The sequence below is a fragment of the Cavia porcellus genome, unplaced genomic scaffold (assembly GCF_034190915.1).
Source record: "Cavia porcellus strain 051 isolate PalLab524CR breed Dunkin Hartley unplaced genomic scaffold, mCavPor4.1 scaffold_28, whole genome shotgun sequence".
Lineage (NCBI taxonomy): Eukaryota > Metazoa > Chordata > Mammalia > Rodentia > Caviidae > Cavia > Cavia porcellus.
This window is the reverse complement of record NW_026947511.1, coordinates 49,037,999-49,061,255: the sequence shown is the minus strand read 5'-3', so window position 1 is coordinate 49,061,255 and position 23,257 is coordinate 49,037,999. Positions and strand designations below refer to the sequence as shown.

Sequence of the window (23,257 nt, the reverse complement as noted above, 5' to 3'; positions counted from 1 at the left end):
GCACCTGATATTAAGCAAAAATTGTAAAGGCTTGAGAGATTTTTAAAAATGCCCCATCAGTTAGTTATTGGAGTTTGCTTAGAACTGACTCTTTCCTCCAAGCTGGTGCAAGCCATTCAACAGATTCCTGTTCCTGTGACTAAAAAGCAAATATAAAATTTCTAGGAGCCATAAGATATTGCCTGCTTTAGATTACAGACTCATGAGACCAGGCTTTTCAGCAATTAAAATCAGCCTTAACAGAAGCTCCAGTTCTAGCTCTGTCAAAGTTGCAAAAACCTCTTTCCCTCTATGTTGATAAAAAACAAGGGATAGCAAAAGGAGTACTGACCCAGAGTTTAGGACCATGGCAAAGACCTATTGCCTATCTTTCCAAGACACTTGATAATTTTACAGCCATTGCCTGCAGATGATTGCCTCGGTGACCCTCCTGGTGAAAATGGCCCAAAAGGTGACATTTGGACAAAAACTTTTAATTATCTCCTCTCATTCACTGGACACTCTCATCAAAGCTTCACCAGATTGATAGCTGACTAACTCCAGTTATGCACTATCAGGCGCTGCTCCTGGATGCAACTACTATCAGCTGCAAGGAAACAACAGCCTTAAATCCTGCTACCCTGCTGCCTGATGATGATCCCTCCTTGCCTCTCCACAATTGTATTGAGGTCATTGATCACCTCACAGGACTTCGACCAGATTTGACGAACGAGCCATTACCTGGAGTTCCATCTACTTCTCCGATGGAAGCAGTTACATCTAAAGGTAAGCAGGTTGCAGGAGCTACTGTCACTACGGACTCTCAGATTCTATGGGAACAAACCTTAGAGCTAGGAATATCAGATCAACAAGCTGAACTCATAGCTCTTACTGAGGCCCTCAAGTTGTCAGAAGGAAAAGACATAAACATTTATACTGAGAGCAGATATGCATTTGCTACTGCCCATGTTCATGGGGCCATTTATCAAGAATGAGGTTTGTTGACTTCAGGGTGCAAAAAAATCAAAAATGCTTCCCAAATTTTGGATTTTCTGTCTGCCATTTGGATGCCAAGGAAGGTGGCTATTATTCACTGCAAAGCCCATCAACTGGGAGATGATCCTGTTACACGAGGGAACAATCTAGCAGACACCACTGCCGGAAAAGCGGCCACAAAATATGTGGGAATTGAGACAGCCCCAACACTGCTGCTAATTCCACCTACTCTGTCAGAGCCCTTTTACACTCAAAAAGACTTACATTTGGAAGCTCAACTCCAAGCAAAACCTGATATCCCTGGGGGCTGGTACCAACTGCCCGATAATTGAGTCCTCCTCCACGAGGCATTGAGATGAAAACTCATCCAAGAAGCTCATCAGTCCACCCACATGGGAGGATCAAAACTCGCTGCTCTTTTTGAGATCATTTCTTTATCCCTCAGTTATCAAAGCTTACTCAGTCTGTGAGCCTTAGAAGACCTCAGTGCCAGTTGGTAAATCCTAAGCAACCACAACAAATGAAAACCACTTGATATCATGGGACTATGCCTAAAAACATTGAGAAATAGAGTTCACAAAAATAAAAAAGCCTGGACTTTAAGAGAATGAGTAATGGTAGATAGCTTTTCCTACTAAGTCTTGAGTCAGCCCTGATAGCAGTTTTCCCAATTTGGCCTCCCTTTATCCATGGGGTCTGACAGTGGCCCGGCTTTTATAGCCCAGATAACTCAAAAACTAACCCAAGCCTTGCAGATTGATTGAAAACTTTATTGTGCTTACTGGCCTTAAAGTTCAGGACAAATAAAAAGGATAAACCAGACTTTAAAAATGGTAATAACTAAGATGACATTAAAAACTATTGAGAACTCGGTGAGTCTCCTTCCTTTTGCCCTCTTTCATGCACAATGTACCCCCTATGTTACAGTTGTTTCCCCTTTAAAGTTCCATGTGGGAGACCTCCTCCTCTTATTCCTAATAAGATCTCTGAGAAAAAAATTAGCTAATCTGACTAATCAAGATCTTATTAAGTTCCTGCAGGCCTTTCAGCTAGCTCTGACTTCCATCCACCAGTTATTCTGAGAACAACAACCTCTGCCTGTGGCCCATCCTGAGGATGAACGTCCTGCAGTGAAACCTAGGACACTACTCATCAAGAGACATCACCGTGAGTCTCTCAAACCATGGTGAAAAGACCCTTACACCATGGTCTTCAACACTCTGACTGCCATCAAAATCACAGAAAAGCCTGCCTCGATTCATCATTGCCACCTCAAGCCAGTTCTGGCCTCTGACAGCAATCAACCTACAGATAAGTGGACTGTTGTTCCCTCCAAGGATTCTTTAAAGCTTAAGATTGCCAAATGTATCTGATAATCTTGTTCTTAGGTGTTATTCCTCATGGACAACTAAGGAGATACCTTGTAACCCCACTGTTTAAAACTTAAAATTACTGACTATTTCACTGGTAAATTATTGGTAGCCAATGCTACTGTCTATGAGATAATTAAGATAGATTTATGTTCCCTATTAGATAACATCCCAGCAAAATTTAGACAAAAAGTGTTGTTCGGTTTGCATGTCATGCTGCCTGATAGGTTGCTAATAGAGACTTAAAGGGACCTAAGTATTAAAAAAAAAATTACAGTCCACTGGCTGGTATCTTTGTCCCCAAAAGAAACAGCCTGCCTCTGATCATAGGTGTTCACAGTCCATAGAGACGAAATATTTTTGTAGACATTGGGGTTGTAAATTTGTATCTCCTTGACAGAAAAATAAAGAGGGTCGTTACCTTTTTCCTCACTCTGGAGACCCAATCTTCTGTTCTCCACCACTAGACTTCCTGCTCCTGACACCTTTTTGCCCTCTGTGATTTCTGTGACATCTCTAGCCCCTTCTTGCCTCTGGACATTGCGTATGGCAAATTAACTTTTAAATTCCTGTACAGACGCACCTTTTGTTGGTGGGATGCTAAGCCCCTGCTCACACTGGACAATGTACAGGGTGCTCCAGGAACCTGTGTTTACTCTGCCTCCTACTCCTTGCACACTTCCCCTTGTGCTGCACTCTGTAATCCTACCTCTTCAGCTTTGATTTATACTTTTTCCTATCCTGCTAATCAACACCTTGTTGCTCCCAATGGAGCCTGGTTTGCCTGTAGTTCTAATATAACTCCTTGTTCCATGCATCACCTGTATACCTAGTGCCCTGAGCTTTGCATATTAGTCCATATCTTTCTCCAAGTGTATTGGCACTCTCTAGATAATGGTAGGAGTCACTTGTTCCCTAGCTTTGACTTAAAGAGTCCAGTAAGAACAAAAAAAAATCCTGTATTATTTCCTGTATTACTAAAAATTGAGATAACAAGGTCAATAGGTTTGAGTGTCCAGCCTAATAGTCAAAAGACCAAAATTATATACACTTACGTGCACTCACTGACCAAGATTTAGCAGCCCTTAGTGACTCTGTCTCCAAATTAGACGATTCTTTAAGTTCACTGACTGAGATGGTTTTACAAAACCAGCAGGGTCTAGATCTACTATTCCTAAAGGAAGGAGGCCTTTGTCTGGCATTAGGAGAAAATTGTTGTTTGTATGCCAATCATTCTGGGGTTATCAGACAAAGTATGGCCAGCCTTAAAAGGCAGTTAGAGGATCAAGAACAAGCCAGACAAGCTGAACAGAATTGGTTTGAGCAATGGTTTTCTCTATCTCCCTGGTTGACAATGATAATCACAGCAGCCTCTGGACCTCTGTTAATCTTACTTACTTGTTTAACAATTGGACCTTGCATTATAAACAGATTAATAAATTATGTCAAAGACCGGGTTCAAACAATAAAACTCATGGTTTTAAGGACACAAGTTTATGAACAAATACCACTTCTTGAAAATTCCATGAGCCAATGATTTGGTTCACTGACAAAAATCAGTGGGGAAAGTTATACTAAGATGCTGAAAAATTAAAATAGTTGATTAAAAGGTAATTAACAAAAATAGTTACTTAAAGAGATAGTTATTAGTAATATTGTCATTCTGTACTGAGCTCATTACCCTAGTAACCAAGCACCAACCACATAGTTATAAATTAATTGACTGTGTCTTTCTGCTGTTCTGTAATGCATCATCCCCCCCCCCCACCTTAGGGACCTGTGTGCTATGTCAACTTTTATTCCCCTTGTAAGAGACAAATGATGCTGTGTCAACCATGGTTCCCTTTATGAGAGACATATGTTCCTGAAATTGGCAGACGAAGGGCTATGAATTGGCTAACCACCCACTGTGAAATGCCTCTGACCTCAAGCAAAGGGGAACAAAGGCCCATCTTATCTCTGTTTCTCATCACTATGTACTTAATGATCAATGAGCTAATCATAAATGAACTATAAAAATCATTCAAAACTCTAACTCAGTTGCACAGCTTTGCAAATTCCATCTGCACTGTGTCGCTGGGCCAGCTAAAATAAAAGCAGTTCTTTTAAAAAAGAAGTCTTACCCCATTTGTCATCTTGGGGTCTTGCCACGTTTTTCATCATGGGGCCCTGTTTTCTGAGTACAGTACAACAGAGTGAATACTTCAAACTATCTTAAGAGCCAAATTGATTTTTTATGCCACATATAATTCCAGTTTATCATTGAAAACATGTACTTCTCAACAAAGACATGAGGTTTGACTGCAAAAATGTTAAGGTCTCTGTAGGTTATGCAGAGTTTGAGATTAAGGCTATGCTTTTGGTAAGATTTGGCAAGAAGTCTGAAGTTCTTCTCCAGAGTAAACTTCCTTTTCCTTCCTTTTTACTCCACCCAAGGGAGACAAGAAGGGCTATGCATTTCACTAAAGCACAGTCCAGATGCATAGGGACTTCCTCTGTCAGAATTAATGCTTTTATTTCTAGAAGGTATGGAAAGTAACCATACACAAAGCTTCACTCCCTAAATAGTGAAAGGTAAGAAATTTGAAAAACAGAAGCTTTCTATGGTCACTGCCTACAAAACTGATTAAAGCAAGAGACATAAAAGGTGCTGCCCTAGGATTTTCGTGAATAGTCTTCCAAAACAGCATGAAAAAAGACATTCTTTCTGAGGTAGTTTCTTCCTTCTCATTAAATGGGTTACATAAAATAGAACAAATTATTCTCCCGTATCTCCCACATCTCCCATATCTCCCACACCTAAAGGAAAATGAAGATAAATTTCCCTTTTACTTATGCAGAAAAAGACTTCAAAACACGTTCTGCACTTTTGATTCCCAATCTAGAACTCAAAATCTTAAGAAAAAACACATGATGTCCCAAATTTTCCTAAGTATAACCTGAAAGTTTTGGTATCCAAGAGAAAGCTACAACGAGATATAAGCAGTCATAAGTAATAGTCCTGTAAACCTCAGGTAACTACATTTCTACTTTTCACTTTGTTTCTACTGTTGACTTTTGTTTTTAAGAAGACAGGTAGAATATAGGACTTATCCTTAGTGGATGCAAAAGTTAACATGTAAGAAGTTATCTCTCTATAACATGAAAAATATCTGTGATTCAGCATGAAACTTTGAGCTCAGGTAATGCCTTAGTGGTCAATGCTGTTGAAATAGCAGCAGATTCTGGTTTCAGAAGGGTAATGGTTAATTTTGGTGGCCAAATCAGACAATTCTGTGTTTTCTACTATTTGATATAGGTACGTGTGTCAGATTCTCTGGAAGAATGTGAATACAGTCAGCTCCCAATATCTATGCATCCCACACTGTGGTTTCCACCAACCTCAGAAACATTATTAATTTTTAAAAACTTTTATCTGTGCTGAAAAAGTACAGATTATTTCATTCCCTAAATAAGATTTTAAATCAGTAAGTCAACAACTGTTTACAGAGCATTTGCATTATATTAGATTTTATAAGTAATTTTTATATGATCTTACATATAGAAGGCTGTATGTAAGTTGTACTAATCTTAGATTTTCTATGAGGAATGTGAGTATCATATAGTTTTGTGTTGCATCTGGACCCAATACTCCATGCATGATGTGTGACAAGTGGCACTGTAATCCAGAAAAGAGCCAGTTTTCTGTGACATAGTGCTAGTGAATTAGTTGATCATTATTGAGTGATAAAGTACTCTAAAACTGAGTGGCTTAAAATAACAAGTGTATTGATAGGTTTTTCCCATGCAAAGGCTCTATTTTGCTCTGGATAGCACCTCCCTGCCTTTTAGGGAACCCACAAGTCCCTTTTGCACACGGGCAAAGAATCCTCCTATCAGCATCAACCTGTCATTCCACACACTCTTTTAAGTGGGCGCCTGTCAAATTCCAAATAAAGCCTGTAGTTTTTTTTTTTTCCCCTAAAGATTCCAAAGCATGCCTGCATCTCTTCAGAAGACTTCCTGTCCCCTCAATAAAGGTATTTTTATTTCTCTTTCTCCCCCTCCTCCCCCCCACTCTCTCTCTCTCTCTCTTTTGCATCATGGAAGACCAAACACATATTATCTCACAGGTCACAGATTGGGGAGCAACTCAGCTGGAAGTCCTGGATCATGGTATTACACAGGTTGCAGTACAGCCACTGTTTTGGGCTGCAGCCAACTGAAAGTTTGGCTCTCACATAGGGAGAATTACGTAAAATATTTAACTGAGTCTGGCTTATTGCACTTGACATTATAATTCCCAGTCACATTCATTTTCTAATAAGGAACATGGTTACATCCTTCTTTATGGCTGCATAGTATTCCATTGTGTATATGCATCACCTATTCTGTCTCTACTCACCTGATAATAAGCTTCTGTTTTGTTTTCACAACTGAGCTTAGTGAATTTTGCTGAAATAAGCATAAGAATGGCAATTATATCAGTGTAGGATGCTGTTTTAACTCTTGTGGGAAATATTCCTGGGAGTGCTACAGCTGGCTGACAGTGACTTTTAGTGGATCATATTACTCTGGCTAGTATGGCTCTGCTTTGTTCTTTTTCTGGATTAGTTGCAGTGATTGGTATACTTTTCTGGAGAAAATTATGTCCTGCTAATACTGAAACAAGTAGTAACCTTCCTGATTCCTTTATTGATATACTGCTTGTTCAAAATTCACTTGTTGGCCAAGAATTTAGCTCAGTGGTGTAAGCATCTGCCTGGTAAGTGTGAAGTTATGAGTTTGATCCCTGGTACAGGTAGTCATTTGTTTACCTTCCATGTATTAGGGTAGTTTCCAAATTTAAAATAGCCACAGATGTAGAAGTACACAATAGAGCTGTGAATACCACATGACTGGAAGAGAGGGATACTGGTGATGGATATAAATCTATAGTAAAATAATGAGTGACTTCCAGAGGTCTGCTGAATAACATAGTGCCCAATAGTTTTTAAAAAGCTGTCACACACTAAAAAGATTAGTAAGAGTGTAGTGTCCTTTTAAAGTGTCCCCACATAAATGGAGAGGGCATGAGAAAACTACTGGAGGTGATGAATATGTTTATTACCTTAAGTATAGTGAGGCAACTTGAATATATGTGCATATATTTGTATTTACCAAATTGTATACACTTTTGTAAACTAGCTTTGTCATGTGGAAGAAATTTTAAAAGTCATGTAGGGACTCAAATAGACATTCCTTCCAATAAAATATGTAAGTGTGCAATAAGCATAGAAAAATACATTTCACAACATTCATTATATTCACTAGATAAAAACAAATTAAAACCACAAAATAAAACCACATCCCTCCAAAGAAAAGGGGGATAAGCCTGGCGAGGATATAAACATTGCAAAGAACCATGTGAAATAATTTGGAATTTCCTCAAAAAAGTGAAATATAGAATTGGATATGATTCTATGATTCCACTTCAAGTCATATATGTATCCAAGAGATTTCAGAGCTTATGACCTTGGTGATATAGTTCAGTGAAGGAATGCTTGCCTAGGATTTGGAATATCCTGGTTCAGTATCTAATATTAAAAAAAAAACAGCACAGGTTCACACAAAAATGTGTAAATATTCAGAGCACTATTTTTTATGATGGCCATAATGTATAAAGAACCCAAGGGTCCATTATCAGATAAATAGACAAAATCTGGCACATTTATGCATTGCAAAATTATTTCACTACAGAAAGGACTGATAGAAATTGATACATGGAAAAATATGTAACTGTGTTAAAGCATTCTAAGTAAAACAAATTAGATACAAACATCATGTTTATATTAATTTTGTCATATAAAATGTCAAGAATAGGCAAATGAATAAAGACAGAAAATTGAGTAATGTTTACCCCACGATGAAGAGAGTAAGACAAACTTTTAACTTGTATGGTGTTTCTATGGGGGTGGGGAAAACTTGTGGGAAAGGGTGGTGATTGGTGATGTATAATGTTATGAATATTTTAAAATTTAAGTAGTATATTTTATGCATGCAAATGTTATCTCAACAAATTGATATAGATTGAACAAGATATAGTTGTGAGAAGACAGGAATTATTTTCATTTTATTAGTTCTTATTAATTATAGAAATTTATGGGTTCCATTGTGGCATTTCATACAAGAATATAACATTCACGTGATCAAATGATAAATGATGGGGAGAGCCTTATGGGGATATAAAGTATGGAAAGAAACAAAGAGTATATTTTTCTGGGGTGTGGTGGCCCACACCTGTTATCCTAGCACTTGGAAGGCTGAGGCAAGGGGATCATTGCAAGATCAAGACCAGCCTGGGCTACAAAGGAGCTCAAGGCCAACCTGAATTGCATAGCAAGATTCCATCTCCAAGAGACAAAAAAAAAAAAAAAAAAAAAACCTATACTTTTTTCAGAATCTAGCTTCAGCATGATAAATAAGTAAAGTAAGATGAGGGACTTTGAGGGACTTGACAATAGAAAGTTAATAAATCTGCAGAAGAAACATCTTGGAACAGGTAGCTTGAACCTGTGGGTAATTTGGGAAGAAACAAAGGAACCCAGAGTCGATTGCTTACTGTGCGACCACCTTAGCACAGCTTAAATTAAAAGTAAATACAAAACTTTTCCTTCCTTCAGCACACACAGTCTCCTGGGCTTCATTTGGATAAAGAACAGAATCCCACAGAAACGTGTTCTGTCTTTATCAGTTGAGATCTGTGCACCCAAGTATTTATTTGCACACGTGTTCAAATGAGCACATGAACCTTTCCAACAAAATACTGTTTTATGATCCTGTGAGGTCCAGGGTCCATTCTCTTCTCCATAGCCCATTTGACTACAGGTCTCAAAAGCAAAACCTAGCTTGTGAGACAAGCTTCTGTCTTTCTGAGGGCATTGCCTCAGGTGGTACAGCGTCTGCTCTGTGCCTATACATGGAACACAAAGGCATCGGATTCCCCTGGAATTCCTCTGGAATAGCTGGAATTCCCAGGGCAGGTGCATTGGACCTTAATCTGACTCACCCAGAAACGGTGACTCCACAGCTCAACGAATGTGAGTTTGATTTTAGTTACTGCTGTTACTTGTGCCTAGGTAAAAGTATTTATGACCCTAGGTTAATGTCTTTCAGAAAAGTATTGTGTCACAAAGAAAGATCAGGCCACAGAGCACGAAGTTGGAATCCGATGGACAATACTCAGGCCTGGCCATGTGACTCCTTCTTTCTTCTCATCTTCTGGTTAGGTTCCCCCAAGGAGCTCTCAGTTCACTAATCGCTCCCCGATTAGACATTGCTAGCTCTTCACCTCATCCTGCTTCCACGAGCCTGCTCTAACTTTTGGAGCCTGTCTTTCTCCATGTGTTTCTCAGCTTACTGCCTTTGCTGGTCTTTGCCAAATGTTTCCCACATATTTTGAATTTTTTTCTCTACTACGATTCCTACTGTCATGCTGATCATGCTTCCAACTTTTCCATATGTCATTGCAAAGTTCCCTGTTTTCTTTCTTTTTCTTTGTTTCTTTGTTTCTTTCTTTCTGTCTTTCTTTCTTTCTTTCTTTCTTTCTTTCTTTCTTTCTTTCTTTCTTTCATTGTTTGCTTATTTATCTGAAGTACTGCAGGTTGTACCCATTGCCTTGAGCATGCTAGATAAGAAGTCTAATACTGGGTTTTTGCTTCAACTCTTTTTAAAATTTTGAGATAGTGCTGGCTGGACACAAACCTGGGATCCTTCTTCCTTAGCCTTCCAATCAGGTGAGAATAGGCTGCAGCACTGTGCCAGCTGAAAATCACTTGTTTAAAAATATAACCAGTAACAGTCACTTAAGAAGTATGATACCTATACTCTAAATGTGGTGCAAATTAATTTGGCAAGATTGAAAATCTACACTCATGCCTACTGCATACAAACATAATAATGAAACAACAGTTTCATTAAAAAGCATATTGCTGTAGATTTGTATGGGGCTATTAATATTAACATAAAAAGCATTTCAATGTGCACTAACTGAACGTTTCGAAAGAGCAGACACCAACCTATAGTGATTATACTTCTAGTTTGTAGGAAACATTGAAATCATTAAGGTGACAAGCTAAGAAACATGCTAAGTTTCTATGTTTGGAGAAATATCCATTTAACTAAGTTCCCAAGATCACTAAATTCTAACCAAGAGCATTATAAAAAGGGAGATTTAATTCTAGTCATCAGAAGCATAGTATTGAATTTACACCCATGAGATATGCATACACTTTTTCTTTACATAGAGATGTGATGCTAACTCTGGACGCGTTGAAGTCTGCTGACTTCCTCTGAAGAGTAAATGTGCTGTCTCTGTTTGCTCTGGTCTTAGGGAAGTGATGCCAAGGGATCATTGGCAAGCCAAGAGTGATCTTACATGTGGTTATACATTCCAGAATTGCCTTTGTGTGAAACCACTGTTGTATATACCACATAGTATATACTTTTTCACTTTTTCTGTCATGGACATTTAGGTTTTTCCCCCAAACTTCCCATAAGGAACAGTGCTTCAGTCCACTTGGAGTTGATTCCACATCCTCTATTTTTACCACTGTGACTTGTTGGTATAATTTCACATCAGGGATTGTGATGCCCTCTGCCTTGCCCCTGTTGACCATAACTTATTTTGCTATTCTCAACAGCTTCTGGTTACAGATGAAGTTTAGAGTTGTTTGCATCATTTCTGTGAGTTGTGCTTTACACATTGCATGAATTCTGTATATCAGTTTTGAAAGTATGGCTATTTTCACTGTAGTTTTTTTTTTCTGCCTATCCTATAACAGGGAATTCCTTCTCATCTTCTAACATTCTGCTAGACCTCCTTTTTCAGAGTACTTTAGTTTTCAATGGGAAGTTCCTCCTCTTCCTTCACTATATTAATTGCTGAATACTTCACTTTTCATTGATGCTCCAGTGAAAGGTATTGCTTTCCTACTTTCCCTTTCAGTGAGTCCGCTATTTGTATATAGGAATGCAACTGATCTTTAATATTGTAATACTGACTTTGTGTCTTACTTTAGCTATTTAGTAACTAATTTCTCTTGTCTAATTGCTTTTGGATAACATTTCCATAACTATGTTTACAGGACTGGAGGTAGTGGGCATTTTCATCTATTGTTACCCATTACACAGTGGATGCATTCAGTTTCTGTCCATTTAGTAAGAGGTTCGATGCTGGCTTATCATAGTTGGCTCTTATAATACTGAGATAAAGACTTTCTGTATGATTTTTTATCATGAATTGGTGTTGGACTTGGTCAAGCGCTTTTACTGCCTCTATTCAAATGATCACAGAGCTTTTGCGAATGGTTCTGTTGATTTGGTGAATTTATTTATTGATTTATGTGTGTTGAATCATTTATTTGTGTCTTCTCAAATGTTAATCACTGTTAGAGAATGTTTATTGCATGGAAAACAGTGAAATATAAACAACCATCAGAGCAAGTTAAGATACATCACAATTACTTTACTTCTTGGAATTTTTCTTAATTATTGAAGGCAGTGTTCCTTCAAATTCAATTATCCGAGTACATTACTTTGTTACTTTTAGATGTAAGATCTATTATTTTACATGTGTAGCACTTACATTAAATATATATGCTTTGTACAATACACTAATCAAAAAAGAACAGAGTCAAAGTTAGAAAGACAATGACTGCTTTTTCTTAACTAAGTAAAGACATTAATCCAAGTATTTCAAGGAAAGAGAAACTGGGATGGGAAAAGGAGAAAAGAAAGAATGGAAAATGAAAAATAAATAAATATATTTGCATATATAAAATGTTTAAGACAATTATATAACAAATTTCTCTCTAGTTCATGAAAAAGTATGTTTGTGCTTATAGTTTGATCAATTTTTAATGACCATGTGTTACAATCTGAGCAACTATTTCAAAGATAGCAATATGCAGTGTTCTAACCATTATTACTCTCCTATTGTTTTGTTTTGAAGTGTTTTTTTAAAATTTTATTTAAAGAAAGACTGAAAACAGGTAGAAAACAGAAAACAGGTAGAAATAATACATGCTTTGAAAGAAAAAAATAAACAGTAAGAAATCACTAGTTGATGATTACAGATTATTCTCTTATAAATAGTTATTTAAGATACTAAAGAGGAGCATATAAAGTAGGGATTCAAAAAAAGAGAGTGCAACCAGTTCTGTTCAACTATCCAACAAAATCTTAGACATATGGGTATCAGTCCTTCACACTTAAACATACATGCAATTATCCAAATCTTCAATTATGTTGAGATTGAACAAACCCAAGCAGTCTAATATCACTATGAACAAAGCATAATACTATTTCTGGGTTTCACATTATGATCCTCCAGGATTAGCACTGGTACATTAGTGTCTCTTTTTCTTCAAAGTATCTGTTCGTTTCTTCATGTGTCATAAGATCAGTTCTCATAAACTGTTTATAAATTCTACACATGCATGAGTCTGAACATGTATTTCTATCCTTTCTATATTAGAGGGAAAACAAAACAAAGCAAGACACAACAAAATGTATACCTATAAACACATGAAACAAAAAAGACATATAAGACCATTGTACAAGGAGTGCTACCATAGTTCCTGCGTTGTCTCTTTTTACCTTCAATAGAATTGGCTATATCATCAGACATAGTATAATTGAATATATCAGTACATAACAGTAGTAATAAAAACCGAACTTTGTATATAGTATTAAACTTCAAAGGCAGACAGTTATCAAACCAGAACGTGTATCATAAAGTCTTGTCATCTTCAGTGTAGTTGCCTGTACTCTCAAACTTGATACTATCAATCATATGTTTTGAATAAAATCTGTCGATACAAAACATCAATCAAACAAACCAGATTTAACTAAGCTCAGTCATGATTTGTTTTGAAATTTTGTATTTTTGTTTTTATTATTTTTTCTCTTTTTTATTTTTTATCTTAAAGAGAGTAAAAACAAAATCTAAGAAAACAGAAAGAAGCAGATCAGGAGAAAACAATGTAAGTGACACAGATTTCAAAGCAAGAAAACAGGAGATCAGCAGTGGCTACCATAATGTCTCTTGTTTTCTTCCAAATAGTTGTCTGTATCGTCACACACAATGAATTCATACAAAACAAAATAGTATAAAACTGATCAGAGCACAGTAATGAAGGTATTACAGAACTTCAAAACCAGACAATAGGAAAATCAACGATGACTACCATAATATCTCTTGTTCTCATCAAAATAGCTAACTATACTTTCATGTACGTTGAAATTAAACAATACAAACAGACTAAAACCACTCTAAACAAAGAATAATACTGTTACTGGATTTCACAGCATTACAAAAGGAAATCAGCAATGGTTACCACGTGTCTTTTGCTTCAAAGTAGCTGTACTTTTCATCATGCATAATATAATCGATTCTCATAAACTGTTTAGGAAAAGTTCTACATGCATATAAGCCTCTGAATGTAGACCTATCCTTTCTGTATTTGAGAGAATAAGAAACCCAAACAAAAGAAATTACTAGAAAAACAACAAACAATAAAGACAAAAATAACAATAGCAAAGAACCCAAAACAATGATGATATAGGCCTTCAGAACAAGGTGATAGCAACAGACCTATGGTTGTTATTTTACATAGTGATTATCAAAAGACCTCTAGTTTTTCTCTTTAAAATAACATAGACCCCAAATTCTGTTTTCTCAATACATTTCCTTTAGATTCTTCAGTACAGTTGAAACCACCACTGACAAACAATTTATTTCGTTTGACTAAAAAGTAAGAATTTTAAAACTTACATCTCTACTCATTCTCTACTTTCATAAAGAAAATTTTCTTAATGAGATATTCAATTTTAAATGTCAGAATTTTGCCTAAAGTTTTAATGTTATGATTTGCTTAAAATTGTTATTTTACCATAATTTATGCATATAGTGATGAGAGGTTTTCAGATGATGTCAATGTATAAGTATATTCATTAGTGGTAGTTTCATTGCATAAGGTGTTCATGTAATTCAACAGTAAGTTATTCCATGATCCAATAGACATTTGCATTTGTATTCAAATTTTAATTTTAACTTTATGACATGATTTAGTACACATTTGCTCTACATAACTATTACATTTATTACAGGAAATTGTTCCAAATATAACATATATTAATTCTTTTTATGTCCTTCCCCCCTTCCCTCTGGGCTTTATCACTGTTTATTTTTCTGCACTCTTCACCATCCATCTCTTCACTGTCTTTCCTTTTAACAAGGATCTATCTAGCTACCTGCTATAAACTTTATAATGTTCATTAATTGGGTCTCATCTTTCTCATGTAAACTTCACCATTATTTATTTAAATCTGTGACTGATTTATTCCTCTAATATTACCATACCAAGGTGCATTGACATGTCTACAATGACTCAAGTTCATCATTGCTTGTGACATGGTAGTACTCCAGGCTGTGTAAAGACTGCAAGTTCTTTATCTGCAATGTTGATGGATAAACAGGTTCATCCAAGATTAAGCTATCATGGGTATGGCTGTGCCTCTGTAATATGATATATTTAATTCTTTTGGGATAATGTTGCAATGCCACATTAGCTAAGCCACCCAAAGAAGGTTGGGCTATAACTATCTGACTGCAGTATGGGATTTTTCACGTTAGTGACCCAGTTCTTCTGTATGGTTAGATTTAATAGACAATAACTTTTAAATTCAATATAATGTTATGTTATGAAATATAATTAATCTCATTTCTTTAATGATTTAAAATATAAAATTGAGGGGCTGGGGATTTAGCTCAGCGGCATAAGCACCTGCCTTGCAAGCAGGCGGTCGTGAGTTCGATCCCCGGTACCGATAAAAACGAAAAAGACAAAAAAAAAATATATATATATATATAATTGATTCTGAAACTACAGGCCCCTAAAATGCATATCATAGTTGATTTGACCCAAGGACCATCATGCTACTCCCTGCCCTGGATTTTGTTTGCAGATTGAACAACAAAGTGATAAGGGCACATGTGGAACATGACAGGGATTCTTCCATTTACCCTGAGGTGTCTGTGCCCAGGAACCTCACACAGCCTTTGCCGAGGTGCCTGGGCCTAGAGTGTGAGAAAAGCATTTCTCTAACACTTGTCCTGCTCTAAAATAAAAATAATGTTCAACTCTCTCCCTGTGTGTCTCTTGGGAATAACAAGAACCCTCAACTCCAGGTGCACAGTCTAAAAATTGGTCATATTCCCAGTGTTTACTCAATGCATTGAAGAAATGCCCATTTTGAAAACACAATAAGGTGGGCCTGAATTTTAATAAGAAGATGCTCTGGTATTTATTTTCCAGATTTCGACTTCAAAATAACAACTATATGTGTCAGTGCTTTCCTCAACCTATGCTTCCTGATATGTGGTCTTATTTGTATGCACAAAAAAAGTAAGTACATAAAGTTATGATTCCTTAAGGAAACTGCTCAATTACTCTGACAAAGTTTGACCTGGTTTCTGTATAGCAGGATAAGCGCTTCCCATTAGCAAAGGAAAATGTAAGTCAAGGATGCGGAGCTCTCACACGAATGGTTACTATTCACTTTGGAGAAAAGTTATCAATTTAATTGCAGGACACAATATTTAAAAAAAAGTTTTTGGTAAAATGAAATCTATCAAATGTACAGTTGGTAAAGACTTTGAGTACACATCAAAATTCATAGTGTGAATAATTAATATAAATTCTTAACAGATGAAAGCACTTAATGTACTCGTGAACCTTATGACTATTACCCTAACTCTTCATTGGCTTCAGCTGTTAGAATTGCAAATAACAGATCGGATTGTATAGAGTCATATTTCAGCTCTGTAAACAGAAGTATTTGAAAGGTGTAAACTGTTTCAATGTTGAATATGTCTGCAAAAAAAGGAAAGGCTGAGTTCACTCCCACTTAATGATTCTATAAAAGTGTTAATGGTCATATAGAGAAATAGTTTTACTCATATGAGATTCTGTAATTGTTCCTGTTGTCTCGGTTACTTTTCTCAATGCTAAATCAGAAATACCCACCACTCAAAGTTAAAGAAGTAAGATTTTTTTGACCTACATTTTGTAGACGTTTCAATATATAGTAGGCTGGTGGCTTGGCAGGAATGCATTACAGTAGATAGAGTCCACAGCAAGCAGGCAGGCAAGCTCACATTAGCCTGGTTCTCTCATTTGTAGTCCATACAGGCTACCTGCCCTAGGGCAGGTGTAGCACTCAAACTCTTAATCCTAACCAGAACTAAGCCAAAGGTGGACTGAATTAGCAATCATGAACCACACTCTAGGCCCAGGCACTCAGTAAAGGCCCATCTGTAACCACATGAGACTTTGGAGAGATATCCAGACACAACCCATAAAAATTGTTAAGAATAAATTTTGTGTATATTTGAGTTTCACAACTTGAAAATGTAGATTATATATAGATGCAAAAATGATTATTATGTTGAAGCAAATTAACATTTACATTACCTGACATAGTTACTTCTTTTTGTTGGGGGTGAATTAGAGGCTAGTAGCATGAAAAATTTTTTCAGAAAACACTTCAGAAAATTTCAAATATTGAGGGAATGACATTTTTACTCAGAAAAACAGAGGTATTTAGGAAGTCAAACTAAGCATAACAGCAAAAAACTTCCACATGATAAAATGTAGTCAATTTGTCAGAAAATCAGAACAAACTGAGACTGAACAAACTCTGAACAAACTGAGCTGTTGGAGAGAAAAACCTAAATAATCTATACATGCAAACACATCAGAATAATGGTAGATTTCTTACCAAATCCTTAAAGTCCAGGAGAGTTTGAGGTGAAATTATACCAGCATGAAAAAACCATAATAATTGTGACCCCAATGTATTGTATCCTTCAAAGCTGAACTTCAAAATCAAGGTAGAAATAAAGCCCTGCAACCATAAGGATACACTAAATAACCTCATGAACACCAAGCTAGAGCTGTAAATATACTAAGTGACTCTCAAGCATAGACAAGAAAGACAATGGAATTCATGAGACCAAGGGCAATTGTAGATCTAAGGATGGAAACGCTGGAAGATTAGTAAACTGATGGGAATTAGTACATACCTTTAAACAGCACTCAATGCAGATATTCTTGGCTCTCAAGTCAAAAGAAGATGAGGGTGTTACTTTACTATGTCAAAAGTCATCCATTGGACACCTCTGCAATCCCTGATAAAGAGGCCCATGTGAAAAGGCCATAGCTTCAATAAAAATGCTGTTTATTTCGCTGAATTGTAGTCTCTATTGCCTTGATTTCTGTTTTTATCTTTATAATATCTTGACTTGAATGACATTTATTTTTGATTAATTCTTTCTCTAGGAGCTTCAGGTTCAATGTTTAGATTATTTGAGCTCGTTCTGTTTCCTTGTGTGAGCTAATCGCTATTCGTTTCCTGCCCAGCACTGCTTCTCTCACACCCCATGGGTTAGGGTAGGTTGTATCAGCACTATCATTTCAATATATATGCTGCTTAATCTCATCTTTAATTTCCTCTGTGACCCAATGGTGTTCAGAAGGTTATCATTTAATTTGCATATGTTAATGTAATTTTTGTGATTTCCTGTCACTGTTTTCCATTTTCATTGTCCATGTGTTCAGATATACATGAGATGATTTCAATTCCTCTACATCTATTAAAACAGATTTTGTCACCTACTATGTAGGCTATTTTGGAGAACAACCTATGTGGAGCTGAGGAGAATGAGTATTCTGATGATTTGGGGTGTAACTCTTTATAGATATCTACCAAGTCTATTTATTCACAAGCTGGTTTAATTCCAGTATCTCTTTGTTGATTTTTTTTCTAGTTGATCTATTTTTTTGTGAGAGTAGGATATTAAGATCTCTCACCACAACTGTGTGAATGTTTATTTGGTTTTTCATGTCTGTTAATATTTGTCTTATGTAGCTGTATGAATCTGTGTTTTGTGTAGACTTACAATTGTTGTCTCTTGGTTTGTGGGTATTTCCTTGACATTTATGTAATGACCTTCTTTGTCTCTTTTGATCAGTTTTGGCTTAAGGTTTGCATGGTCTGAAAATAAAATACCTACACTTGCTTTTCTCTGGGGTCTTATGGCATGGAGAATTATTTTCCATCCTTTGACTTTTAGTCTATGAATATCTTTTTGGGTTATATGTGTTTCTTGATTATATCATATTGTTGGATCTTACTTTCTGATCCATTCAGCCAACCCATTTCTTTTGATTGATGGGTTGACACCATTTATGTTGATGGTTATAATTGACATTTATTGGCTTTTCTTTTTCCTGTTTGTTCTTGTTGTTTGTTCCCGTATCTTTCTCCTCTGTTTAGCTGCTTGTCCTGCCTAGTGTCTTTTTTCTGTTGATGTCCATGTGTTAACTCGAATATGTCATTCAGAGCTGCTGTGATGGTCATAACTTTGTTTAGCTGTCTTTTTTCATGGAGGTATCATATTTCTACACTGACTTTGATAGTTATGCAGGTACCTCAATCAGTTTTGAATTCTGTTTTGTTTTAGGGCTTGAAAAGCCTCACTGCAATCTCCCCTTGATGGGAAAGTTTATGTTAAGAAGTGAAAACAAGTAATGAAGTGAATAAGAGAGATTCCATAAATATAAATGATAGTTTAAAAAATTAGAGGAGGTTGTAAATGAACGAGAAATTAGCACATATCGAGCAAAGTTCCAAAAACCAGGACACCAAGATGCAGCAAATTCTACCGTACAAACCTGTGGCAAGAACTGAAACAGTCAATGTGCAAGTCAAGCAAGACAGCATGTGGTACTCTTGAATGCAAGAGGTCAAAGACCGCAAGTTATACACAGCTTCCTCAAGGGACTTCCACAGTGGCACACTCTTCCTACTCTAGGAAGCTGCACAGCACACAACACACAGCTCACAGTACTTCATCTTTATAATGATGGAGTGGCGCTTAAGTTTTTACACAGGCTTCTACTCTTATGTGCCTCTTACTAATGGATAGCTTTAGAATCTAATCATTATAAAGGGAACCTTAATTTGTACCACACAGTGAGCATCTTAGCTGTATTTTTGAGGAAACTTAAATCTAAATAGTCACTACTAAGTTTCATGTATTGAAACAGGTGTTCAAAATAGAAGAAATGCTAATTTTAAATAGTGCTCAGTCACAAAGGAAATGGAGAAAACAAAACAAAATGTTTTGTTACATAACATGATCATTTGTAGCAGTATTTAATCATGAAATGATTCTTCTGATATATCCATAGGAACCAGAAATATGAGCATATGTGTCTCACTCACACACAGATAGAACAATAATATCAGAGATTCTCCATGACACCTACTCATAAACAATAACTAAAATGGCAAATTAATGTCAGATTCAATTCACACAAAATTCTAACTGTGGAAAAGCAATTTCGAAAACAACAAGGAGTGTGTCCTTCCTTTAATCTCATGTTGCTTTTCCAACTATACTTAATAATTAATTTTCTAAGCAAGATAAATAATAAATATGACCCTTGTTGAAAAATATTTTCATATATCTTGGAGTAGAGGAGTATCTAAAGAATATCAGGGCATTCGGAATAATTTTGCTTTTCTTTTCTTTCATTTTGTTTTTTGTATTATTTTATTTTTCAGGCAAATGTAGCGATAGCAAATATAAAGGTTAATCACATTTTATGAACCCAATCTGAGCTTCCTGTAATAATTTATGCAAAATTTCATATTTCTTCATTCTTCTTTGTTCCTTTGTATAAATATCTTTGATTTTTATTACATCTTACAGATGAAAATTCTTTAACTATTTGTTACTCCGTTTTTCCCAATTACTTCGCTGAGTTAGCTTCAAAGTCAACTAATATTTGAACCAAGCTGATTGCATTTATAATTACTTCATTTATATCATCAATATTTCTCACTAGTTTGGCAGATGAAATGGAAAATGGGGAGTTTCAACTCAATTCACTTTGACTGAAGATATTACTAATTAGAACCATATTTGAGACAATGATGACACAAAGGCTATCTTACTCTTCCTCGTTTAGTGAATAAATAAGACATTACCTCTAATGAAAATACACAGTTTGCATTTTGCATCAATTTTATATAAATTCAAAGTATTTGCTATTTGCTTTTCTACTACCAGGTTTTTTTACTAATTGATTGCTGAGAAAAAAAAATAATGTATTTTAAACAAATATTACATTGATTTTTTTTTATCTTGAAAAACATATAACTTAAGAAATTTAAACAAGGGCAGTCCTTGCTTCCATGTAAGAGCCATTTACTTCATTTGAAGTTAGTTTCTATTCATTTGTTGTCTTTATTGAGGTAAAATTCATATCAAACTAACATATACACTATAAATTATACAACTCAGTAACAGTAGCACATTCACAGTGCTGTTCAACCTTCTTCTTCACCTAGTTCTCAGAGAGTCATTATGAGTCTCTAAACTCGAGACCTCCTGAGAAGACACTTCTGGTTTCCACAGCAGTCAGCCTAGATGGTCACTGTTCTGATTCTGTCTCCATGAATTTATCTGCTCTGGTTTCCTCCTAACGAAGTTACAGTCCATGAACATTTGAGTCCTCATTCTTCCATGTGTACATAATTGCCAAGATTCATTATGTTGTAACATATACCAAAACTTTCTATCTTTTCAAGGCAGAGCACCCTTAAACAGGGTATCTGAGCTTGAGTGTCACTCAGCTCGAATATCTGAGATTCTTGCACCATTTACCTCACGATGGACACTGAGGACTGTAATTACTGGGGATACTGCTGCAGAGGACCCTCCCATACAAGTACATGTTTGAGCACTAGGTTTCACATTTGAATGAGTGCATAACTCGGAATGGAATTGTTGCATCATATGGCACAGTGTATCCTTTTATTTAAGATAGCTGAAATATAGTCCATAAAAATGACACTTTATTGAGTCATTTGTGATAAAACAGAGACACCTCAAGACCATCATGTAAAGTGAAGTAAACCTGATACAAAACTTTAAATATTATGTGGTTTCTCTTATATGAAGAAATTAATATGTAAAAATAGTGCAAAATAAATGTTAGACAATCAAAGCAAATGAAAATAATACTGTTTAAGTTATACACTAAGCATGTACAAAATTTAACCTTGTCTGCAGCAATTATAAGAAGCATTGTATGTGTGTGTATGTATGTGTGTTTGTGTATCACATCCAGCTCAGAGTCTGTGAAGTATTGTATCATGGCTTTTATTCAGATCTTCCTAGCCATGAGAGAAACTAGACACTTTTCATGGGTGTCTTGCCATTTTTCCATCTTCTTGGTTGAAAGAGCTATTTATGTCATTCTTGTTGTTTTGAAAAGCAATTGATATTTTATTGTCGTTAAGCTGTAATAGTTTATTGTCTTTATAGCTTTTGCAAATTTTATGACAAATTCTCAATTTTTCTATAGCTGCTTTTACCTCATTATCATTTTTTAAAAATCCATTTCAAATTCAAAAGACATCAAGAAATATCCCATTTGTATAATTTGAAGATGGTTATTTTACAAAGCTCTTTCATCAAGATAATTGATCTACTATGGCTCTGTTTTGAGTAAATACTAACAATATAAGAGAATATTAAAAGTATCAATAAGATGATCATATACAAGGAGTAATAACATAGATAATTTTTCTACTCTGGAATTTTTCTCAAAGTTCTAAAGGTAACTTGATAATTGAGGAGTGTTTCTTTAACCAAAGTATTTTTGATCTATTCAAAAGTTTTTTCTCCAAAGTAAAAAAATATGCATATCTTATAGACTCTCAGTTAATACATAATAAAACAAATTGCAAGAAAATGAATTAAAATATCTAGGAATCATTGCAGTAATTTATTTAAAAATGAGCACTGACCATGATTAATTATTTACTCTTTCTAAATTGCACTGATAACATGAGCATATGATTCTGAGTGTGAAAACAAATAATATAAAAAGAATGAGAGTGAGTGGTTTTGACCAGTAAAGATGGTTGAAAGATGTAGAAAGCATTAAATGAATGAGAAATCAGCAAAATCAGAGCTACTTTAGAGGACCATAACCAATACATGACATGAGTTACTTAGATGGAGTAAATTCTCCCATATGTACTCACAGCAAGATCTACACTAATCAATGTAATGGACTACAGAGACTTAGGCTACAATGTGGGGTTTAGTGCAAGGGCCACTGAGAGCAAGGGAGGTGAATTTCCTCACAGAATGTTTACTTTTGCATAATCTTAATATTCTAGGAAGTTGACCAGCTCACAGTTCACAAATACTTTATTTTTGTGACAATTTAGGTGCTGTACAAATCTTTCATGGGCTGCCACTTAGATGTGCCCGAAGTACAGTCTCACTGTTTGTCATCTCTACAAGAAAGTTTCATTTTCATCAAGCCATACCAGAGACTGGGGGCGTCACCTTTTATTCAAAGGGAAATTACATATAAATATCAATGCATTGCTACAGCTTTTGATGAAGATATTCATAATGGAAGGTGAAAAGATTTTTTAAATAGTACTGAGAGTTACATGGTACTTCAGAGAACCTTCTATTACATAAAATTACCCTTATTGCTTATGATGATGAGACTCTTCTACTACAAACACAGGAATCAGAAATACTACTGTATCTGTCTTACACTCTAATTCCACAAACATATGAATTCTGTCCTGGTGCCTTCAGGGTCCTTGCCAAAAAGAAATAAATATAACTGCAAAATGGTGAGAGACTCCCTTTGCATAAACTTCTAACTATAGAGCAAGCACTTTTGAAAAACAACAAGAAATGTGTCCTGCCTCTAATCTCACTTTACTCTTTCAAGCATAGCTACTAATTATCTGTTGAGCACTGTAGATCGTAAACATGGTGCTCCATC

General features: G+C 35.8%; 1 protein-coding gene across 1 annotated transcript in view; it reads left to right on the top strand.

Moving 5' to 3' along the window:
- The first annotated feature begins 545 nt into the window (after nucleotides 1-545).
- Nucleotides 546-23,257, top strand: part of LOC134473780 (butyrophilin subfamily 1 member A1-like) — a 45,675-nt gene continuing 22,963 nt past the window's right edge. The window contains exon 1 of the mRNA XM_063239299.1: nucleotides 546-765. Coding sequence (XP_063095369.1) covers nucleotides 546-765 — 220 coding nt within the window. The remainder of the gene's footprint in view (nucleotides 766-23,257) is intronic.